Source organism: Ostrea edulis, chromosome 2, assembly GCF_947568905.1.
Source record: "Ostrea edulis chromosome 2, xbOstEdul1.1, whole genome shotgun sequence".
Classification (NCBI taxonomy): Eukaryota; Metazoa; Mollusca; class Bivalvia; order Ostreida; family Ostreidae; genus Ostrea; species Ostrea edulis.
Genome location: NC_079165.1, coordinates 87,603,625 through 87,630,547, shown reverse-complemented (window position 1 = coordinate 87,630,547; position 26,923 = coordinate 87,603,625). Strand labels below are relative to the sequence as shown.

The 26,923-nt window shown below is 38.0% G+C and overlaps 1 protein-coding gene across 3 annotated transcripts in view; it reads right to left on the bottom strand.

The window, feature by feature from the left end:
* The window catches only part of LOC125678351 (protein phosphatase 2C-like domain-containing protein 1), a 39,067-nt gene that overhangs the window by 2,138 nt on the left and 10,006 nt on the right, over nucleotides 1-26,923 (bottom strand). For all 3 annotated transcript variants that reach the window (XM_048916770.2, XM_056155321.1, XM_048916771.2), the window contains 5 exons: nucleotides 25,089-25,210; nucleotides 20,375-20,597; nucleotides 19,354-19,897; nucleotides 14,789-14,890; nucleotides 13,859-14,082 (listed from right to left, as the gene is read on the bottom strand). In XM_048916770.2, coding sequence (XP_048772727.1) covers nucleotides 13,859-14,082; nucleotides 14,789-14,890; nucleotides 19,354-19,897; nucleotides 20,375-20,597; nucleotides 25,089-25,210 — 1,215 coding nt within the window. The remainder of the gene's footprint in view (nucleotides 1-13,858; nucleotides 14,083-14,788; nucleotides 14,891-19,353; nucleotides 19,898-20,374; nucleotides 20,598-25,088; nucleotides 25,211-26,923) is intronic.

Sequence of the window (26,923 nt, the reverse complement as noted above, 5' to 3'; positions counted from 1 at the left end):
AACATCTGTACATGACCATACCGTCAACAACACACAACATCTGTACATGACCACACCTTCAACAACACACAACATCTGTACATGACCATACCGTCAACAACACACAACATCTGTACATGACCATACCGTCAACAACACACAACATCTGTACATGACCTTACCTTCAACAGCACGTAACATCTGTACATGACCACACCTTCAACAACACACAACATCTGTACATGACCATACCGTCAACAACACACAACATCTGTACATGACCATACCATCAACAACACACAACATCTGTACATGACCATACCGTCAACAACATACAACATCTGTACATGGCCATACCATCAACAGCACACAACATCTGTACATGACCATACCGTCAACAACACACAACATCTGTACATGACCATACCGTCAACAACACACAACATCTGTACATGACCATACCATCAACAACACACAACATCTGTACATGACCATACCGTCAACAACACACAACATCTGTACATGACCATACCTTCACAACACACAACATCTGTACATGACCATACCTTCAGCAGCATGTAACATCTGTGTGACAATACCTTCAGCATACACAACACCTGTGTGACAATACCTTCAGCAGTACACAACACCTGTGTGACAATACCTTCAGCAGAATACAACCTGTTTGACAATACCTTCAGCAGTGCACAACATCTGTGTGACAATACCTTCAGCATACACAACATCTGTGTGACAATACCTTCAGCAGTACACAACCTCTGTTTGACAATACCTTCAGCAGTACACAACATCTGTTTGACAATACCTTCAGCAGTACACAACCTCTGTTTGACAATACCTTCAGCAGTACACAACATCTGTGTGACAATACCTTCAGCAGTACACAACACCTGTGTGACAATACCTTCCACATACACAACATCTGTGTGACAATACCTTTAGCAGTACACAACCTGTGTGACAATACCTTTAGCAGTACACAACACCTGTGTGACAATACCTTCAGCATACACAACACCTGTGTGACAATACCTTCAGCAGTACACAACACCTGTGTGACAATACCTTTAACAGTACCCAACATCTGTGTGACAATACCTTCAGCATACACAACATCTGTGTAACAATACCTTTAGCAGTACACAACATCTGTGTGACAATACCTTCAGCATACACAACACCTGTGTGACAATATACAATTATGGACTGTTTAGCAGGGAGACATCACAAATTATCAGGTCTTAGTAGGGTCATCACCCGAGGGCGCCTATACGCCTGAGGGTGATAACTCTACTCAGACCTGATAATTTGTGATGTCTCCCTGCTAAACAGTCCATAATAGTTTTATTATCCTAAAGAATCTGAATGTTAAAAAACTATCACACATTTATTGACTTGTTCCATACTTTTTTATATCTAAAACATAAACAAATTCGTAACAACTTTCTCTGCAGACAATTCTTATAACTTTTCAATAGTTTTCGAGTGGTGAAACCAATGTTACCCTCAACTACATGCACTATATTGTTTTACACTCATTGTGATTGTCATTCATTTATTAGATGTAAAGCAAAACACTGAGGTTAGAGAAAGTTAAACGAGAGAAGCTTTCAATTGTGACGTCACAGTAGTATGACGCAAAAACATAACATCAAAAGTAAACATTTCATAACGTATTTCAAAACAAAAACATAAACATCAAGTGAAATGCAAAATTGTAATGTATTCGAATGGGAATATTTTTCTTCTCAGTTGATATTTGTGACCGTTACTGTTAACATTTTAACGATCGCCAATAGAGCCTTCTCACTTGTGCCATTAATATTTATCTTCTAAAGGGAGACAACACAGTTGTCACCCTGCACGTGAGGGAGACATCACGAATTGTCTCCCTCCACGTGACCAGCCCTCGACCAATGAAATTGACTGTATTATTCTGAAGGATAATAATACCTTTAGCAGTACACAACGCCTGTGTGACAATACCTTCAGCAGTACACAACATCTGTGTGACAATACCTTCAGAATACACAACACCTGTGTGACAATACCTTCAGCAGTACACAACACCTGTGTGACAATACCTTTAGTAGTACACAACACCTGTGTGACAATGCCTTTAGCAGTACACAACACTTGTGTGACAATACCTTCAGCAGTACACAACACCTGTGTGACAATACCTTCAGCATACACAACCTCTGTGTGGCAATACCTTCAGCAGTACACAATATCTGTGTGACAATACCTTCACAACTACAAAATATCTGTGAATGATCATACCTTCACCAGCACACAATATCTGTGCATGACATTACCTTCAGCAGTACACAACATCTATGTGACAATACCTTTCAGCCGCACACAACATTTTTGCATGATCATACAATGTACATTCAGCAGCCCAAAACACTTCTACATGAGCATAACTTCAGCAGTACACAAATTATACATGCATACCTTCAGCAGCACACACCTGTTGATAACTACATTAAGCTGTACACACCATTTATGTATGACCTTACATATAGCAGCACACAACATCTGTGTGACATACCTTCAGGATAACCTTAATTTCAACAATACACAACATCTGTGACATATTATCTTCAGCAGCGCAAGACATCTGTGCATGACAATTCATTAGCACACAACATCTGTGCATGACAATACCTTTAGCAGCACAAAATATCTGTGTGACATTACCTTCAACAGTACACAACATGGCCCCCTGTCACAGCAGGTGTGGCACATTAAAGATTCCTCCCTGCTTAAAGGCTGTATAAGCACCGAGCATAGGTCTAAATATTCCAGACCTTCACCGACAATAATGACATCTCCACACAAGTGAAAAATTCTCAATCAATGAATCACACCTTCAGGAGGCAACATACTGTATAGCGAATTTTTTTCCGTGGGGTGCGTGGCTTCTATTAGCATTTAGATAGCTTTCCACCAAACTTTCACTTGCCAAATATGCACCCAATGGCGACTTCAGTACTTGCAAGAGAGATAAATCTTCCTTCCCCGCCATAATTTATTCCGCTAAAATTATTAGCAAACCTTTGAGCCAGCAAATCGCCAAATTTTAGACCCGCGGGAAAAAACCGCTATACGGTATCTGCATGAGCACACAACATTTCTACATGAAAATACCTTCAATAACACATAACATCTGATAGGTGCATGATGTTATACCTTCGGTAGCACACATCTGTGTGATATTATCTTCAGTATCACATGGCATCTGTGCACAAAATTACTTTCAGTAGCACACAACATCAATGCATGACAATACCTCCAGCAAAACACAAAATCTCAGACATTACCTTCAGCAGTACACAACATCTGTGTGACAATACCTTCAGCATACATAACATCTGTATGACAATACCTTCAGCAGTATACACAACACCTGTGTGACAATACCTTCAGCAGTACACAATATTTGTGTGACCTTACCTTCAGCAGAATACAAAATCTGTTTGACAATACCTTCAGCAGAATACAACATCTGTATGACAATACCTTCAGCATACACAACACCTGTGTGACAATACCTTCAACAGTACACAACATCGGTGTGACATTACCTTCAACAGTACACAACATCAGTGTGACATTACCTTCAACAGTACACAACATCTGTGAATGATCATACCTTCACCAGCACACAATATATGTCCATGACATTATACCTTCAGCAGTACACAACATCTCTGTGACAATACCTTCAGCAGTACACAACAACTGTGTGGCAATACCTTCAGTATACACAACATCTGTGTGACAATACCTTCAGTATACACAATATCTGTGTGACAATACCTTCAACAGTACATAACATCTGTATGACAATACCTTCAGCAGGACACAACACCTGTGTGACAATACATTCAACAGTACACAACCTCTGTGAATGATCATACCTTCAGCAGTACACAATATCGGTGTGACAATACCTTCAGCAGTACACAACCTCTGTGTGACAATACCTTCAGCAGTACACAACACCTGTGTGACAATACCTTCAGCAGTACACAACACCTGTGTGACATTACCTTCAACAGTACACAATATCTGTCCTTGACATTATACCTTCAGCAGTACACAACATCTGTGTGACAATACCTTAAGCATACACACCACCTGTGTGACAATATCTTCATGAGCACACAACATTTATGCATGAGAATACCTTCAGTAGTAGACTTTGATATTTGATAGATGCATGATCATATCTTCAGTATCACATGGCTTCTGTGCACAAAATTACTTTCAGTAGCACACAACATCTATGCATGACAATACCTCTAGCAAAACACAAAATCTGAGACATTACCTTCAGCATACACAACATCTGTGTGACAATACCTTCAGCAATACACAATATTTGTGTGACCTTACCTTCAGCACAATACAAAATCTGTTTGACAATACCTTCAGCAGAATACAACACCTGTGTGACAATACCTTCAACAGTACACAACATCTGTGTGACATTACCTTCAACAGTACATAACATCTGTGAATGATCATACCTTCACCAACACACAATATCTGTTCATGACATTATACCTTCAACAGTACACAACATCTGTGTGGCAATACCTTCAGCATACACAACACCTGTGTGACAATACCTTCAACAGTACACAACATCTGTGTGACATTACCTTCAGCGGTACACAACATCTGTGAATGATCATACCTTCACCAGCACACAACATCTGTTCATGACATTATACCTTCAGCAGTACACAACACCTGTGTGGCAATACCTTCAGCATACACAACACCTGTGTGACAATACCTTCAACAGTACACAACACCTGTGTGACATTACCTTCAGTGGTACACAACATCTGTGAATGATCATACCTTCACCAACACACAATATCTGTTCATGACATTATACCTTCAGCAGTACACAACATGTGTGTGGCAATACCTTCAGCATACACAACACCTGTGTGACAATACCTTCAACAGTACACAACATCTGTGTGACATTACCTTCAGCATACACAACATCTGTGAAAGATCATACCTTCACCAGCACACAATATCTGTCCTTGACATTATACCTTCAGTAGTACACACCATCTATGTGACAATACCTTTCAGCCACACACAACATTTTTGCATGATCATACAATGTACATTCAGCAGCCCAAACACTTCTACATGAGCATGGCTTCTGTGCATATAATTACTTTCAGTAGCACACAACATCTATGCATGACAATACCTCCAGCAAAACACAAAATCTCAGACATTACCTTCAGCAATACACAACATCTGTGTGACAATACCTCCAGCATACATAACATCTATATGACAATACCTTCAGCAGTTTACACAACACCTGTGTGACAATACCTTCAGCAGTACACAATATTTGTGTGACCTTACCTTCAGCACAATACAAAATCTGTTCGACAATACCTTCAGCAGAATACAACACCTGTGTGACAATACCTTCAACAGTACACAACATCTGTGTGACATTACCTTCAACAGTACACAACATATGTGAATGATCATACCTTCACCAGCACACAATATCTGTCCATGACATTATACCTTCAGCAGTACACAACATCTGTGTGGCAATACCTTCAGCATACACAACACCTGTGTGACAATACCTTCAACAGTACACAACATCAGTGTGACATTACCTTCAGCATACACAACATCTGTGAATGATCATACCTTCACCAGCACACAATATCTGTCCATGACATTATACCTTCAGCAGTACACAACATATGTGTGGCAATACCTTCAGCATACACAACACCTGTGTGACAATACCTTCAACAGTACACAATATCTGTCCTTGACATTATACCTTCAGCATACACAACATATGTGTGGCAATACCTTCAGCAGTACACAGCATATATGTGGCAATACCTTCAGCATACACAACACCTGTGTGACAATACCTTCAACAGTACACAATATCTGTCCATGACATTATACCTTCAGCATACACAATATATGTGTGGCAATACCTTCAGCAGTACACAACATCTGTGTGGCAATACCTTCAGCAGTACACAACACCTCTGTGACAATACCTACAGCAGTACACAACACCTGTGTGACAATAACTTTAGCAGTACACAACACCTGTGTGACAATACCTTTAGCAGTACACAACATCTGTGTGACATTACCTTCAGCATACACAACATCTGTGAAAGATCATACCTTCACCATCACACAATATCTGTCCTTGACATTATACCTTCAGTAGTACACAACATGTGTGTGGCAATACCTTCAGCATACACAACACCTGTGTGACAATACCTTCAACAGTACACAACATCTGTGTGACATTACCTTCAACAGTACATAACATCTGTGAATGATCATACCTTCACCAGCACACAATATCTGTTCATGACATTATACCTTCAGCAGTACACAACATGTGTGTGGCAATACCTTCAGCATACACAACACCTGTGTGACAATACCTTCAGCAGTACACAACACCTGTTTGACAATACCTTTAGCAGTACACAACACCTGTGTGGCAATACCTTCAGCATACACAACACCTGTGTGACAATACCTTCAACAGTACACAACATCTGTGTGACATTACCTTCAGCATACACAACATCTGTGAAAGATCATACCTTACCAGCACACAATATCTGTCCTTGACATTATACCTTCAGTAGTACATAACATCTATGTGACAATACCTTTCAGCCACACACAACATTTTTGCATGATCATACAATGTACATTCAGCAGCCCAAAACACTTCTACATGGGCATAACTTCAGCACTACACAAATTATATATGATCATACCTTCAGTAGCACACAACATTGTGTATGACTTTACTTCAGCAGCACACATCTGTTGATGACTACATTAAGCTGCACACACCATTTGTGTATAACCATACCTTCAACAGCACACAACATCTGTGTGACATTACCTTCAGGATAACCTTAATTTCAAAAATACACAACATCTGTGACACATTATCTTCAGCAGCGCAAGACATCTGTGCATGACAATACCTTCATTAGCACACAACATCTGTGCATGACAATACCTTTAGCAGCACAAAATATCTGTGTGACATTACCTTCAACAGTACACAACATGGCCCCATGTCACAGCAGGTGTGGCACATTAAAGATTCCTCCCTGCTTAAAGGCTGTATAAGCACCGAGCATAGGTCTAAATATTCCAGACCTTCACCGACAATAATGACATCTCCACACAAGTGAAAAATTCTCGAAATGGATGTTAAACAATATACAATCAATGAATCACACCTTCAGCAGGCAACATACTGTATAGCGGATTTTTTCTGTGGGGTGCTAAATTTGGCTTATATTAGCATTCAGATAGCTTTCCACCAAACTTTCACTTGCCAAATATGCACCCAATGGCGACTTCAGTACTTGCAAGAGAGATAAATCTTCCTTCTCCGCCATAATTTATTCCGCTAAAATTATTAGCATACCTTTGAGCCAGCAAATCGTCAAATTTTAGACCCGCGGAAAAAACCCGCTATACGGTATCTGCATGAGCACACAACATTTCTACATGAAAATACCTTCAATAACACATAACATCTGATAGGTGCATGATGTTATACCTTCGGTAGCACACATCTGTGTGATATTATCTTCAGTATCACATGGCTTCTGTGCACAAAATTACTTTCAGTAGCACACAACATCTATGCATGACAATACCTCCAGCAAAACACAAAATCTCAGACATTACCTTCAGCAGTACACAACATCTGTGTGACAATACCTTCAGCATGAATAACATCTGTATGACAATACCTTCAGCAGTATACACAACACCTGTGTGACAATACCTTCAGCAGTACACAGTATTTGTGTGACCTTACCTTCAGCAGAATACAAAATCTGTTTGACAATACCTTCAGCAGTATACACAACACCTGTGTGACAGTACCTTCAACAGTACACAACATCTGTGTGACCTTACCTTCAGCAGAATACAAAATCTGTTTGACAATACCTTCAGCAGTATACACAACACCTGTGTGACAATACCTTCAACAGTACACAATATTTGTGTGACCTTACCTTCAGCAGAATACAAAATCTGTTTGACAATACCTTCAGCAGAATACATCACCTGTGTGACAATACCTTCATCAGTACACAACATCTGTGTGACATTACCTTCAACACTACACAAAATCTGTGAATGATCATACCTTCACCAACACACAATATATGTCCATGACATTATACCTTCAGCAGTACACAACATCTGTGTGGCAATACCTTCAGCATACACAACACCTGTGTGACAATACCTTCAACAGTACACAACATCTGTGTGACATTACCTTCAGCATAACCTTAATTTCAAAAATACACAACATCTGTGACACATTATCTTTAGCAGCACAAAACATCTGTGCATGACCATACCTTCAACAGCCCACAACATCTGTGTGACATTACCTTAAGCATAACCTTAATTTCAACAATACACAACATCTGTGACACATTATCTTCAGCAGCACAAGACATATGTCCATGACAATACCTTTAGCAGCACAAGACAAATGTGGATGACCATACCTTCAACAGCCCACAACATCTGTGCATGACCATACCTTTAGCAGCAGAAAACATCTGTGTGACATTACCTTCAACAGTACACAACATCTGTAAATGACCTTGCATTCAGCAGCACACAATATCTGTGCATGTAGAGTACCGGTAGTAGATAATATCTAATTGGTGCATGATCTTACTTTGAACAGAACAAAACATATGAACATGACAATACCTTCAGCAGCACACAATATCTTTGCATGACATTACCTTCAGCAGTACAAAAAAGGTGTGACAATACCTTCTGAAGTAGAGAGCATATTATCTGTATGACTTGATCTTCTGCAGCTTAGAATGTCTGTGCATATCTTCAGCAGTACACAACATACATGTGACGATACCTTCAGCAGCACGCAATGTCTGTGTATGATGATACCTTCAGCACACAACATCTGTGTGACAATACCTTCCTCAATCAACATATGTGCATGACCATGCCTTCAGCACCACACAATATCTGCATGACGATACCTTAATATTTGCACAGTACAATACATTCAGTAGTACACAATATCTGATCTGTGCATGATATCATCAGTATACACAATATGTGACAATACCTTCAACAGCACACAATACCTGTCCATAATCATACCTTCAGCAGCACACAAAATCCGTGTATGACAATACCTACAGCAGTACAAAACACCTGTGGGACAATACCTTCAGTAGTACACAATGCCTGTGTGACAATACCTTCAGCATACTCACCATCTGTGTGACAATACCTTCAGCATACACAACACCTGTGTGACAATACCTTCAGCATACACAACATATGTGTGACAATACCTTCAGCATACACAACATCTGTGTGACAATACCTTCAGCAGTATACAACATCTGTTTGACAATACCTTCAGCAGTACACAACATCTGTGTGACAATACCTTCAGCAGTACACAACACCTGTTTGACAATATCTTCAGCAGCACACAACACCTGTGTGACAATACCTTCAGCAAACACAACATCTGTTTGACAATACCTTCAGCAGAATATAACATCTGTATGACAATACCTTCAGCAGTACACAACATCTGTGTGACAATACCTTCATGAGCACACAACATTTATGCATGAGAATACCTTCAGTAGTAGACTTTGATATTTGATAGGTGCATGATCCTACCTTAAGCAGCACATAATGATTGTTCACAACAATCAGCAAAACACAATATCTGTGCATGATGACACCTTCAGCAATACAGCTTATCTGTGTGACAATACCTTCTGGGGTACACAGCATCTATGCACGATGACACTTTTAGCAGCAAACAACATCTGTGTAAGATCAAACCATTAGCAGCATGAAACATCTCTGCATGACTATACCTAAAGCCATACACAATGTGTGACATTAACTTCAGAAGTACATAAAATTTGTACATGATCTTACCTTCAGCAATACACAAAATCTGTGTGACAATACCTTCAGCAGCACACAATGACTATGCATGACTTTATCTTAAGCACACACAACATCTGTACAAGATTATGATTGTAGTGGCTCATGGGGATCCAAGATAGAATAGGTCCTTGCTTGTTGTAAGAGGCAACTAAATGGGGTGGTCTTTTCTATGAAATTGCAAAAACCAAGGACCCATGTCACAGCAGGTGTGGCACATTAAAGATCCCTCCCTGCTCAAAGGCCGTAAGCATCGAGCATAGGTCTAAATTTTCAAGACCTTCACCAACAATAATGACATCTCCTCACTCACTCAACGACTAGACACCTTCCATTCCAGATGTCTTAAGAGTTATTCTGAAGACCAAATGGTGGGAATGAAGGCGTAACAGTGACATTCGAGAGCTCACAGATCAACCATATGCCTCAACACTACTCATGAGGAATCGGCTAACATGGTTTGGTCACATGTCGAAGATGAGAGACGAAAGATTCCCTAAATGAATGTACGAGTGGGACCCTACATCGGTCAGAGGCAGACGAAAACAAGGACGACAACAGCAGAGATGGAGAGACACGCTGGCAAGAAACTTTATAACTGCGGGCCTAACTTATCTGGAAGCCGAAAATACAGCCAAAGAATGTGTGACATAGAGGGATACCATAGCGGCACTGATGTGATAACAATCACTAACAGTATCCAGTGAGTGAGTGAATGGTATACTGCTCAAATGGCAATGATATTTGACTATTTCACTCCTTCAATGAATTTACTTTAATGGTTATGTTTCCAGTACTGATGGCATTGTGAAACATGCTAAAATCAGAGTTTTGTAGCTTTATTCCATTGCTGGTCACGGTAATTGGATGATTAATTATGGACATCCCCTCCAGTGGTTTAGAATCTGGACGTTTCAATTAACTGAACTGCTTGGCTGAGAAACTCGTCACATCTATCGCTGTGTTGTTCATGTACATGTATATACTGTTAAGCAGCTCCTACGGGTTTGTTAATTGATACTAAAATTGGAAATAAGTGAATTAATTTTATTCATTTTTTCGGATTTACCAAACTCGCCCGTTTTCATTATTTCATATAATTTGTAAGAGTTGTGGAACTTTGTTTACGTGGCATCATCGTATGAACTGAAATGTTTACAGATCTGATGCTGCTATTTCTTTGTTTAGGGAATGTTATCTTATACTGAAGTAAGTTTTTTTTACCGTTTCCAATCTGTTAAGCATCTATAAGTCGTTGAAATATGTCGGAAGATATTGGTTCTGCTTTTCTCGTGTTATTGCCAAATCCTCGGGATTTTAGATTTCAGAAATCGTTTTAAAGCGGTTTAATTTCTACATCAAAATTGCCTTAAATTAACATTTTGATCTCCATTGGAACAGTCAATTTCTGAAAATGCTTCAGTATCATCCTCCATAATTTTCCTACTGATTTCTATCGCCAAGAACGTTGATTATTTTGAAGTTAAAACGTGTTATTGTTCTAAATAAACAATTGTTACTTAGGTTACCCCCCTTTGCTTACATACTCGCTACAATTTAGCACTGTTTTTGAAAACATTTTTATTTTTAATTTTTCTGCTTAAATTAAATTTTGTCGTGGAAGAAAGTATAAATTTGAAAAAAAATTGTGTGTAACATAATTTTTTCATGTAGTTTGTTTGATTTCAAAAGATTAAAGAGGAAATACCCATTTGAAATTTGAGGGCGAGACAGCCCCTTGACAATGGGCCGAGACAGAGATATCTCGGCCCTTAGGGCGAGACAGCCCTACCTACTTGCAGCTGTCTCACCCTAGCCAAGATTGGTGTATCAGGGCTGATACACTACTAGGTATATGATATTACACAATATACAATAAATCAATCACACCTTCAGTAGACGACATATCTGCATGAGCATACCTTCAGTAGCACACAACATCTGAACATGAAAATACCTTCAGTAACACATAACATCTGATAGGTGCATGATCTTATACCTTCAGCAGTACACAACATCTGTGTGACAATACCTTCAGCATACATAACATCTGTGTGACAATACCTTCAGCATACACAACATCTGTGTGACAATACCTTCAGCAGTTTAGAATGTCTGTGCATGATTATACCATCAGAAGTACACACTATCAATGCATGAAATTACTTTCAGCAGTAAGTACCATCTGTGTGACAATACCCTCATCAGCAAACAGTATCTGTGCATGATGACACCTTTAGCAGCAAACATCTGTGTAAGATCAAACTGTTACCAGCACACAACATCTCTGCATGACTATACCTTCAGTCATACACAACATGTGACAAGTACATGACCATACCTTCAGAAGTACACAGCATTTGTGTGACAATACCTTCTTAAATATGTACACAACATATGTTCATTACCATACCTTCAACAGCACATAATACTTGTGAATGACAATACATTCAGCAGCACACAACACCTGTGTGACAATACCTTCAGCAGAATACAACCTCTGTTTGACAATACCTTCAGCAGTACACAACATCTGTGTGACAATACCTTCAGTAGTACACAACACCTGTGTGACAATACCTTCAGCAGTACACAACATCTGTGTGACAATACCTTCAGCAGTACACAACATCTGTGTGACAATACCTGCATGATCATACATTCAGCAAGACACAAGATCTGTGCATGATTATACCTTCAACAGGATACAACAGCTGTGCATGACCTTACCTTCAGCAGCACATGGCTGTGCATGCCAATACCTTCAGCAGTACACAACATGTATGACAAAACTTCCAGCAGCACACAACATCTATTCATAACCTTACCTTCAGCAGCACACAATGTCTGTGCATGATGTTACCTTCAGCATTAATACACATTATATGTGCATGATCCTACCTTTAGCAATACACAAAATTTGTGTGAAAGTACCTTTAAAGGTACACAATATCTGTGCATGACCTTCCCTTGAGCAAAATGCAATATCTGTTCATACATGACCATACCTTTAGTAACACACATCTGTGTAACAATACCTTCAGCAGCACACAACATTTGTACATGACCTTACCTTCAGCAGTACACAACATCTGTACATGACCTTAAATTCAGTAAAACACAACATCTGTGCAGATCATACCTTCAGCAGTACACAACATCTGTGCATGACCTTACCTTCAGCAGCGCACATCTGTACATGACCTTACCTTCAGCAGTACACAACATCTGTACATGACCTTAAATTCAGTAAAACACAACATCTGTGCAGATCATACCTTCAGCAGTACACAACATCTGTACATGACCTTACCTTTAGCAGTACACAACATCTGTACATGACCTTACCTTCAGCAGTACACAACCTCTGTACATGACCTTAAATTCAGTAACACACAACATCTGTGCAGAATCATACCTTCAGCAGTACACAACATCTGTGCATGACCTTACCTTCAGCAGTACACAACATCTGCACATGACCTTAAATTCAGTAACACACAACATCTGTGCAGAATCATACCTTCAGCAGCACACAACATCTGTACATGACCTTACCTTCAGCAGTACACAACCTCTGTACATGACCTTAAATTCAGTAACACACAACATCTGTGCAGATCATACCTTCAGCAGTACACAACATCTGTGCATGACCTTACCTTCAGCAGTGCACATCTGTACATTACCTTACCTTCAGCAGTACACAACCTCTGTACATGACCTTAAATTCAGTAACCCACAACATTTGTGCAGAATCATACCTTCAGCAGTACACAATATGAGTGCAGGACTTTACCTTTAGCAGTAGGTTGGCAGCCTCCGTCTCTGAGAACACTTCCCACACTCCATGAGAGGCCAGAAGCAGAAACTGGCAGTACTGGTCCACAGCAACCGACATCGTGTGTGGCTCCACAATAACACTCTTCTTCAGCACCAAATCACCATGGTTACCTAGACCTCGTGTGGTGGCCACCACTCCGCTCACCCTCATCTCCTTGTCACTCATGCTGAGATCCGCTCCTACAGAAAAGGGGAATAACCCACATTATCTCACAGGGGGCGCTGTACATAACTATATCAAGCATTCATTATGTTTACATCATATGCTATTGGCGTCGGTGGCCTAGTGGTTAGGCCATCAGACTCTCGACCGAAAGGTCGTGGGTTCGAGTCCTGGCTGCGGCAGGGCTGACGTTGTGTCCTTGGGAAAGGCACTTAACATTAATTTTCTCACTCCACCCAAGTGTAAAAGGGGTACCTGGCTATAGACAGTGAAAGATATTGTTAGAATGTTAGTGCTCTAGCGCTTGTAATGGCAGCTTGCACTGTATGCTTCCTAGGAGGCTTAGAAAGTTCTAGATTGATATAAGGTCTGCCGGGGTAATAATGAATTGTAAAGCGCTTTGAGCAGCATACGCTGGAAAAAGCACTTATATAAAACCAATCATTATTATTATTATGCTATCTGATGTCTAAAATTCCACATAACACTGGGATGGTGGGTTACATGCCTAATTGCAATATTTTGTTCATTCTATGAAAAGGGTACAACTAATCATACATGTTTAGAGAGATCAGTTTTTCTTCATCCAATTTTGTACTTTAATTTCTAATTCATGGAATGATCCAAAAACAAAACCGGGAGCTCAAAATCTACTAATTTTATAACTGATACATAATGCACAGAAATAGGGCAGATCTTCCTACTGACAGAATGTTCACAGACCTGCCTTGACGACGCGGTTCTTTTCCTTCTCATTCTGTGGTGTGTGGTCCTTGGTCAGTTTATATGCTCTGTTTCCTCTTACTAAAACTCCATGGACATTTCCTGGTAAATCAAAACAATAAAATCAAATTGCATCACATGCACAAAAACATAGTAAAATCAAATCACGTCACATGCACTAAAACATAGTACTGGTAAAATCAAATCATGTCACATGCACAAATACATAGTACCGGTAAAATCAAATCACGTCACATGTACTAAAACATAGTACTGGTAAAATCAAATCATGTCACATGCACAAATACATAGTGCCGGTAAAATCAAATCACGTCACATGCACTAAAACATAGTACTGGTAAAATCAAATCATGTCACATGCACAAAAAACATGCTGATTTGAATTTACAGTGAATATTGTCTAATGCTTGGTGCCAGAAAAAAATCTTCATATCTGACCAAATCTGGAATATAAAGTTAATATTTACAATATAATTCAACAGGAATTGGTGTTTTGGGCCAAATTTGGCCCTTTATCCGAATTTAATCATATCCCTCAAAATTCTTTTATAGGGTGTGTTTTCATAAAATTATCATCATATGTTTGTAGGAAGCTTTATTTATAAATAATACGTAAATACAGTATAGTTTACGATAACGGTGTGTCATTTTGACGTTACTTTATGAACTAATGATTAGTATAAACTATCTTATTTTGCGATACGTTTAGAGTATCATCTAACAGATGTACACAGTGATTTCTATTTGAAAAGTTTAATTGACTCTCTTTAAAAGTTTGAAACAATCGTACGATTTGAATGATGATAAATGTAGCTGTATTTTATAATTGTAGAGCAATCCATATTCCTTCAATTTTACGATTCAGCATTGATCTGTGTCTTTACATTTGGATTAAATTGCAGTATTTTACTCTAAATTAACATCAATTATGTTCATGACACGTGGGTACATACACACTAAACAAGACTGCATTGGATTAAGTGAAAAGAACATGAAATCATTCAGAAATGCTACAGCTGCCTGAGTTTCCTTGCCTAATCTATTATTATCCAATTCCTTTCCGGCCAGTCTCTAATGATGAACAAAGTAGTAACAGTCGAAACAGTACCAAACTCAATGACTTTATGATAATGCATTAGCAATATATGATACCATCAGTCAAAGGTTTATTTCATTTTCAAAATATGGAAAGGTGTGAAATATAATCAATACCTCGAATCCTAACATATTTGTATATCAAAGCATTGAGTATGACGAGAATTATTACATCAGTCACCAGTAATTATGTAAATTGAGTATGATGAGAATTATTACATCAGTCACCAGTAATTACGTAAATTGAGTATGGCGAGAATTATTACATCAGTCACCAGTAATTATGTAAATTGAGTATGGCGAGAATTATTACATCAGTCACCAGTAGTTACGTAAATTGAGTATGACGAGAATTATTACATCAGTCACCAGTAATTATGTAAATTGAGTATGGCGAGAATTATTACATCAGTCACCAGTAATTACGTAAATTGAGTATGACGAGAATTATTACATCAGTCACCAGTAATTACGTAAATTGAGTATGATAAATTGAGTATGACGAGAATTATTACATCAGTCACCAGTAATTACGTAAATTGAGTAAGACGAGAATTATTACATCAGTCACCAGTAATTACGTAAATTGAGTATGACGAGAATTATTACATCAGTCACCAGTAATTACGTAAATTGAGTATGACGAGAATTATTACATCAGTCACCAGTAATTACGTAAATTGAGTATGATAAATTGAGTATGACGAGAATTATTACATCAGTCACCAGTAATTACGTAAATTGAGTATGACGAGAATTATTACATCAGTCACCAGTAATTACATAAATTGAAAATGGAAGAAGGATCATTGCAGTTTTGTACATATGATTTCATTATAATTTTGTGATCTGGTTCTGTCCTTATTACTTAGTAGTGCACAAATGTAATAACTTCCAATTCAAGAGGGGTGGGTGGATCGGAACCCCCCCCCCCCCCTCAGTTCAGGCCTTGGTATGTGTGAAAATCGTTTACTACTTATTAACAATAAAATGTTTTCTTTGTTGTTTCATTGGGTGATGAAGGCTACCACGTAAGCGTTATGTAAATTTTTTCTGCAATGAAATCTAGAAAAAATCCCTGTTCTAAATATCTAAGCTAAATTCTAATGTTCAGCAACAGTATAAAACAAGATGTGTTCTTAAAACTTCACTGCCCTCAAAAGTGCATACACTGATGAAAGGCTTTAAATAACAGGTGTATTAACATTAAAACATCAAAAGATATGACTAATTTGGACTCATCTTAAAGTCATAACTCTGGGTTGTGAAATTCACCATTTTTTGTACATCCTTTTCTGCTATACCTAAGTATGCATTTAGATTTTATACAATATCAGCAAACTTACACATAAATACTATATACTAAGTTTGGCTCCACCCTGGGGTCAAAACCCTTACTCTGGGGAAAATCAAATTTACAATTTTGGTAAAGGACTACCTGCTCTATCCATTTAGTTTCAATTTAGTATCAAAAGCACTAAAGAAAATGTTATTTAAGTGTTTTACACATAAACACTATATAACAAGTTAGGCCCTGCCCTGGGGTCATAACCCCTACCCCGGGGATCATGAAATTTACAATTTTGGTAGAGGCCTTCTGCTCTACATCACTATGCATTTAGTTTTTCTTACATGTGTGTGGTTCTTGAGAAGATTTTTGAAAAATTGTCATTTTTGGGCAGTTTTTGCCCTGTCCCTAAGGCCCCAGGGGTGCAGGAATCCTGAAATTTACAATTTATGTTCCCCTTGTTCCAAAGATGTTTCATACCAAATTTGAAAAGAATTGGAAAGATAGTAATATTAAGAAGAAGTTAAAACTGTCTATTGTTCACACACTAAATAACTGCCCATTTTGGCCCCACCCTGATACCAAAATCCCTATCCCTGGAATCATCAAATTTACAATTTTGGTAAAGGACTACCTCTTCTTTCTAAATATCTATTTACTTTCAATTTAGTATCAATAGAACTAAAGAAAATGTTATTTAAGTGTTTTACACATAAACACTATATACCAAGTTTGGCCCTACCCTGGGGGTCAGAACCCCTACCCCGGGGATCATGAAATTTACAATTTCGGTAGAGGCCTTCCTGCTCTACATCACTATGCATTTAGTTTTTCTTACATGTGTGTGGTTCTTGAGAAGATTTTTGAAAAATTGTCATTTTTGGGCAGTTTTTGCCCTGCCCCTAAGGCCCCAGGGGTGCAGGAATCCTGAAATTTACAATTTATGTTCCCCTTGTTCCAAAGATGTTTCATACCAAATTTGAAAAGAATTGGAAAGATAGTAATATTAAGAAGAAGTTAAAAATGTCTATTGTTCACACACTAAATAACTGCCCATTTTGGCCCCACCCTGATACCAAAACCCCTACCCCTGGAATCATCAAATTTACAATTTTGGTAAAGGACTACCTCTTCTTTCTAAATATCTATTTACTTTCAATTTAGTATCAACAGAACTAAAGAAAATGTTATTTAAGTGTTTTACACATAAACACTATATACCAAGTTTGGCCCTACCCTGGGAGTCAGAACCCCTACCCCGGGGATCATGTAATTTACAATTTCGGTAGAGGCCTTCCTGCTCTACATCACTATGCATTTAGTTTTCTTACATGTGTGTGGTTCTTGAGAAGAAGATTTTTGAAAACTTGTCAATTTTGGGCAGTTTTTGCCCCACCCCTAGGGCCCCAGGGGTGCTGGAGACCTGAAATTTACAATTTATGTCCCCCTTGTCCCAATGATGCTTCATACCAAATTTGAAAAGAATTGGACTGGTAGTTATTAAGAAAAAATTTAAAATGTTCAATTGTTAATGCACAACGGACGACGACGGACGAAAACAAATTCCTAGGTGCAAGTCAATGCTATCAAAACTCAGGTATACCGGGGCTTTCCTCGAGATCTAAAGACTGCCGGTCATCATTAGCCGTGATTGTTATTAAAACATCTTTCTCAGGTAGCTGTAGACCACAGTCTCTGCAAACGTCAATCAACCTAAGCTCTATTGTTAAAAGTTTGATTGACCGGCAGCTTATCATTGATTACGCCACAGGTAAAATTTGGGGGCGTTAACTTAAAGTTCGGTCTTTAAATACTAAAATATAATATGGGTGACCCATTCCTTGCGTTAAACGTGAATTTACAGTAAGTGTGAACGACTCAGCTTCTCAAGTTCCTTCACTGTCCCGGATAGTTGATTTCAAAACAAATCTGTCAATGATGACGCGTCAAGGAAAGAACAATCACTGCGATTGGACCAATATTTAAAGGGGCAGGGATAAAAACAATTTTAGATGGGCACACGTGTCTTTACATTAGCGTGTCATTACATAATCTTTTAGCACGATGGAAGAGACTCTGCGAAACAATGACGTTGATTCTAAAATTACATGCCAAGGGTTTAGAAATAGAGGTTCTACAGTAAACCTAAATCAGTACATACCTGCATTAGCGACATAAATCATGCCCAACTCCCGTGGAGGATCAAAGCCTGTGGTGCTGGTCTCCTGGGGTACATCCAAGCCTGTGGTGCTGGGTGGCTGTGACTGGTCTAATTTGTTCTCCAGTGTGGGAGGACGGGACATATAAACATCACTTTTTGTCTCCTCATCTTCCTCTACCACTGGGGATATCGGAAATCCACCCTGTTCTAGTTTATCCCCACTCTGTATCACAACCGTCACAGCGGAACAACCACTCCACCTAACCTTTGACCTTTCGTCTTTCCCATAAGACAGTAAGATGTCAGTTAAGTAGTAAGATTTGGCAAGAGCTGATTCCATTTTGATGGTGAATGGTGACTTTTGTTTCTTGTTCTTGTTTTCTTTCTGCTCGTCCCCATCTTTGGCAGACTTTTTTCGTCGTGGCGTGATGAGTTCCTCGTACTTGTCTTCACACATGTTAACAATCTGCTGGATAATGTCCACGCTCTTCTCGTGCAGGACCACACGCTCACTCTCCTTAGTATCAGGACGCTCAAATGAGTACTGCAGAGAATGGAAAACACCCATTATCAATAAGTTACTCTTCCATCAATAATACGGAGGAAAGGTTTAAGGATAATTAAGTAAATATTTAATATTCTTAATTATAATTCTGACATCATGCAATACTAACTGAATCAATAATTCATAGTACACAGTACTATGTGGCAGGTTTTTACTGTAGGTGGTAAACTTTGGCAATTTTCTAGGTCATATGTATATACAAATGATATTTTAGTGGACTATATTTTGGTGGACATGGAGTTCCATAACATAAAAATTGATAAGCAGTGTTGTGTTACTTCCTTATTTGGATATTCGGATTGTAGACATATTTGGGTGCTAATTTAGCAATTAAAAATTTAATGGTATGATCCCAAACCGCTAAAATAAGCCAAAATTTTTATCCCACAGAAAAAACCACCATACAGTAGAAGAGCAAGATTAAGAAGGGGACTAAATTCACTTAGATGACTGTACCTGGGAGACGTCAGTGGTATCCAGGATGTTTGTAGCTGTTGTTGATTTGGTTTTTGGATCAAACTTTGCCATCTCATTCAGCAAAAGATGGTGGAGTTCAGTAGCCGCCATATCCGCAGCAAATCTCCCATGGTAACCATCAAACAACCCAAAGTAACACTTGTTTCTGTCTTCTCCAAAGCTGTCCTGATAAACTTTGGTGTCTTCCATATAGCTCTTCCATCTGTTGCAAGATACACAAGATACCGTGGATTCTCTAACACTAATGATACAGAGTCCACAAGATACTGCGGAATCTCTAACACCAATGATACAGAATCCACAAGATACTGTGGATTCTCTAACACTAATAATAAAGAATCCACAAGATACTGCAGATTCTCTAACACTAATGATACAGAGTCCACAAGATACTGCGGATTCTCTAACACCAATGATACAGAATCCACAAGATACTGCGGATTCTCTAACACTAATGATACAGATTCCACAAGACTGCGGATTCTCTAACACTAATGATACAGAGACCACAAGATACTGCGGATTCTCTAACACTAATGATACAGAGTCCACAAGACTGCGGATTCTCTAACACTAATGATACAGAGTCCACAAGACTGTGGATTCTCTAACACTAATGATACAGAGACCACAAGATACTGTGGATTCTCTAACACTAATGATATAGAATCCATAAGATACTGTAGATTCTCTAACACTAATGATACAGAGTCCACAAGATACTGCGGATTCTCTAACACTAATGATACAGAGTCAACAAGATATCGAGGATTCTCTAACACTAATGATACAGAATCCACAAGATACCGAGGATTCTCTAACACTAATGATACAGAGTCGACAAGATACCGCGGATTCTCTAACACTAATGATACAGAGACCACAAGATACCGTGGATTCTCTAACACTAATGATACAGAGTCCACAAGATACCGCGGATTCTCTAACACTAATGATACAGAGACCACAAGATATCGCGGATTCTCTAACACTAATGATACAGAGTCCACAAGATACTGCGGATTCTCTAACACTAATGATACAGATTCCACAAGATACTGCGGATTCTCTAACACTAATGATACAGAGTCCACAAGACTGCGGATTCTCTAACACTAATGATACAGATTCCACAAGACTGCGGATTCCCTCACACTAATGATACAGAGACCACAAGATACTGTGGATTCTCTAACACTAATGATATAGAATCCACAAGATACTGTAGATTCTCTAACACTAATGATACAGAATCCACAAGATACTGCGGATTCTCTAACACTAATGATACAGAGTCCACAAGACTGTGGATTCTTTAACACTAATGATACAGAGTCCACAAGACTGGATTCTCTAACACTAATGATACAGAGTCCACAAGACTGCGGATTCTCTAACACTAATGATACAGAGTCCACAAGACTGCGGATTCTCTAACACTAATGATACAGAGTCCACAAGATACTGCGGATTCTCTAACACTAATGATACAGAGTCCACAAGACTGCGGATTCTCTAACACTAATGATACATAGTCCACAAGACTGTGGATTCTCTAACACTAATGATACAGAGACCACAAGATACTGCGGATTCTCTAACACTAATGATAAAGAGTCCACAAGATACTACGGATTCTCTAACACTAATGATACAGAGTCGACAAGATACCGCGGATTCTCTAACACTAATGATACAGAGACCACAAGATACTGCGGATTCTCTAACACTAATGATACAGATTCCACAAGACTGCGGATTCCCTCACACTAATGATACAGAGACCACAAGATACTACGGATTCTCTAACACTAATGATACAGAGTCGACAAGATACCGCGGATTCTCTAACACTAATGATACAGAGACCACAAGATACTGCGGATTCTCTAACACTAATGATACAGATTCCACAAGACTGCGGATTCCCTCACACTAATGATACAGAGACCACAAGATACTGCGGATTCTCTAACACTAATGATACAGAATCCACAAGATACTGCGGATTCTCTAACACTAATGATACAGAGTCCACAAGACTGTGGATTCTCTAACACTAATGATACAGAGTCCACAAGATATCGAGGATTCTCTAACACTAATGATACAGAGTCCACAAGACTGTGGATTCTCTAACACTAATGATACAGAGTCAACAAGACTGTGGATTCTCTAACACTAATGATACAGAGTCCACAAGATACTGCGAATTCTCTAACACCAATGATACAGAGTCCACAAGATACCGCGGATTCTCTAACACTAATGATACAGAGTCCACAAGATACTGCGGATTCTCTAACACTAATGATACAGAGTCCACAAGACTGCGGATTCTCTAACACTAATGATACAGAGTCCACAAGATACTGCGGATTCTCTAACACTAATGATACAGATTCCACAAGACTGCGGATTCCCTCACACTAATGATACAGAGACCACAAGATACTGCGGATTCTCTAACACTAATGATATAGAATCCACAAGATATTGTAGATTCTCTAACACTAATGATACAGAATCCACAAGATACTGCGGATTCTCTAACACTAATGATACAGAGTCCACAAGACTGTGGATTCTCTAACACTAATGATACAGAGTCCACAAGATATCGAGGATTCTCTAACACTAATGATACAGAGTCCACAAGACTGTGGATTCTCTAACACTAATGATACAGAGTCAACAAGACTGTGGATTCTCTAACACTAATGATACAGAGTCCACAAGATACTGCGAATTCTCTAACACCAATGATACAGAGTCCACAAGATACCGCGGATTCTCTAACACTAATGATACAGAGTCCACAAGATACTGCGGATTCTCTAACACTAATGATACAGAGTCCACAAGACTGCGGATTCTCTAACACTAATGATACAGAGTCCACAAGACTGCGGATTCTCTAACACTAATGATACAGAGTCCACAAGATACTGCGGATTCTCTAACACTAATGATACAGAGTCCACAAGACTGCAGATTCTCTAACACTAATGATACAGAGTCCACAAGACTGCGGATTCTCTAACACTAATGATACAGAGTCCACAAGATACCGCAGATTCTCTAACACTAATGATACAGAGTCCACAAGATACCGCGGATTCTCTAACACTAATGATACAGAGTCGACAAGACTGCGGATTCTCTAACACTAATGATACAGAGTCCACAAGATACTGTAGATTCTCTAACACTAATGATACAGAGTCCACAAGATATCGAGGATTCTCTAACACTAATGATACAGAGTCCACAAGATACTGCGGATTCTCTAACACTAATGATACAGAGTCCACAAGATACCGCGGATTCTCTAACACTAATGATACAGAGTCCACAAGATACCGCGGATTCTCTAACACTAATGATACAGAGTCCACAAGATATCGAGGATTCTCTAACACTAATGATACAGAGATCACATAACACAAGGAAGCTTGCATATTGATCTGACACATTGTACCTTTGGGATTCTTGAGATTTTTTTCTATTCAATATAAACCCAACAATGTTTTGTTTATAAATACTGTGGATTTCACAGAGTGTGATCCGGTTTTCCGGATCACCAGACTGTGGTTTTCTGATTCCGTATCAGTATCCTCTGAAACTGATGACGTCACAATGCATCAACACAACGTTTTTAGTGGAAAATATTGACCGCGTCACAAACCAAACTGCGTACACAAAACATAATTTCACTGTATGTCTGTGTTTTCGATAATTTGGATTACATTTACTATCTTATAAATGTGGATTTAAAATGCATAAGGGGGTATGTAATAAATTTATCATTACTACAGTAACTTGATCCGAAGAGTTGGATCACATTGTACCATTGGGATTCTTGGGATTTTTCCTATAGATTCCTGTTTGTACCAGAGGTCATGATGTGAAAAGTCTTTGAATCTAAACTATGTGTACAATAAGCACTACCTTTGCCTTTGACATAGTGAACCCCTGCGGTTCTTCAGAACAAGATACCAATTAACTAATATTGAAAGAATTTTTCTAATTTTCTGATATAAAACTAAACACCTATTGTGGCAGCTCCATGACCCCCGATGTACATTAAATTTTAATCCTCATAAGATAAGGTAACTTTCCAGCAAGTTCTGACTTTCCTGGATCACAGATTATTCAGATTTTTTTTAAATGCAACATTCTCGGATCTTTTCATCTTTCCTGATATATGTAACACCCCTTTCAAAGGTGGGGTGATCCTTCATTTAAACAAACCTGAATCCCCTTATCAAAGACTGATTTCTCCCTGATGTGGTAAAATTTGCCCAGTGTTTATGAGAAGTCCCTAATGCGGAAAGTTGACAGCAAGACAAGAAACAGACAATGGACAAATTTCAATCAGAAAAGCTCACTTGAGTTTTCAACACCTGTAAGCTAAAAATTCATCCAAGGCTTTGGCTCTATTGAGATAATGAAAAACACTTCCTCTCATTTTACTTTCATAGCTTTTATTAAAATTGCAACTATCCTCTTCCAATTAAATTTCTAAGGAAGGGATTTACAGTACTCATTAAAACAAATCCTACAATTCATTTTCAACAAATCATATTCATTTCCAAACATCCTGCCCCCAAAACACAGGAAGAAAGCCATTACAATAGGATGATGAATTAATAAAATGATGAGTGTTAAAAACTTTAGAAAAGTACTGTACCTTTCATTCTGTGAGGAACAGGTGCCAACAGCGAACACACAAGGGGGACTACAGTTAACGGCCACTCCACGGACGTCTGTGTTTATCTCCTCTCTACTCTGTCGCTCCAGCTCAAACGTACCCTACAACAATAACAACATATACTGACAAACGTATACAATAACAATATCTACTGACATATACAACAATAACATCATATACTGACAAATACAACAATAACATCATATACTGACAAATACAACAATAACATCATATACTGACAAATATGTACAACAATAACATCATCTACTGACAAATATGTACAACAATAACATCATCTACTGACAAACATATACAATAACATCATATACTGACAAATACAACAATAACATCATATACTGACATATACAACAATAACATCATATACTGACAAATATGTACAACAATAACAACATCTACTGACAAATAAGTACAACAATAACATCATATACTGACAAATACAACAATAACATCATCTACTGACATATACAACAATAACATCATATACTGACAAATACAACAATAACATCATCTACTGACATATACAACAATAACATCATCTACTGACAAACATATACAATAACATCATATACTGACAAATACAACAATAACATCATATACTGACAAATATGTACAACAATAACAACATCTACTGACAAATAAGTACAACAATAACATCATATACTGACAAATACAACAATAACATCATCTACTGACATATACAACAATAACATCATCTACTGACAAACATATACAATAACATCATATACTGACAAATACAACAATAACATCATATACTGACAAATACAACAATAACATCATATACTGACAAATACAACAATAACATCATCTACTGACATATACAACAATAACATCATATACTGACAAATACAACAATAACATCATATACTGACAAATATGTACAACAATAACAACATCTACTGACAAACATATACAATAACAACATCATCTACTGACAAATACAACAATAACAACATCTACTGACAAATATGTACAACAATAACAACATCTACTGACAAACATATACATATCTATCCATTTTCTATTGAAAAACATGTAATATCTATCCAACATCTACTGAAAAACATGCACATATCTATTCATTTTCTTTTGAAAAACATGTACAAAATCTAGGCATTGTCTACTGACTAAATGTACATCTATCCATTGTCTACTGACTAAATGTACATCTATCCATTGTCTACTGACTAAATGTACATCTATCCATTGTCTACTGACTAAATGTACATCTATCCATTGTCTACTGACTAAATGTACATTTATCCATTGTCTACTGACAAACATGTACATGTCTATCCAACATCTAATGACAAACACATACACAGTCTGATGCAAAACAAAACTATTCTTAAAATAACTAAACCTTTGCTTTTTAGTACATTTCTAGCATCTTCGCTGAGGTGATTCACAAGCAAATACTTGTAATCCAAATGGTACCTGTATTCTACATATCTGTAATATACATCTGTAATCTATATACCTATAATATACAAACCTCATATGTACCTGTAATCTATATAACTGTAATATCATACCTGTAATCTATATAACTGTAATATCATACCTGTAATCTATATACCTGTAATATCATACCTGTAATCTATATAACTGTAATATCATACCTGTAATCTATATAACTGTAATATCATACCTGTAATCTATATAACTGTAATATCATACCTGTAATCTATATAACTGTAATATCATACCTGTAATCTATATACCTGTAATATCATACCTGTAATCTATATAACTGTAATATCATACCTGTAATC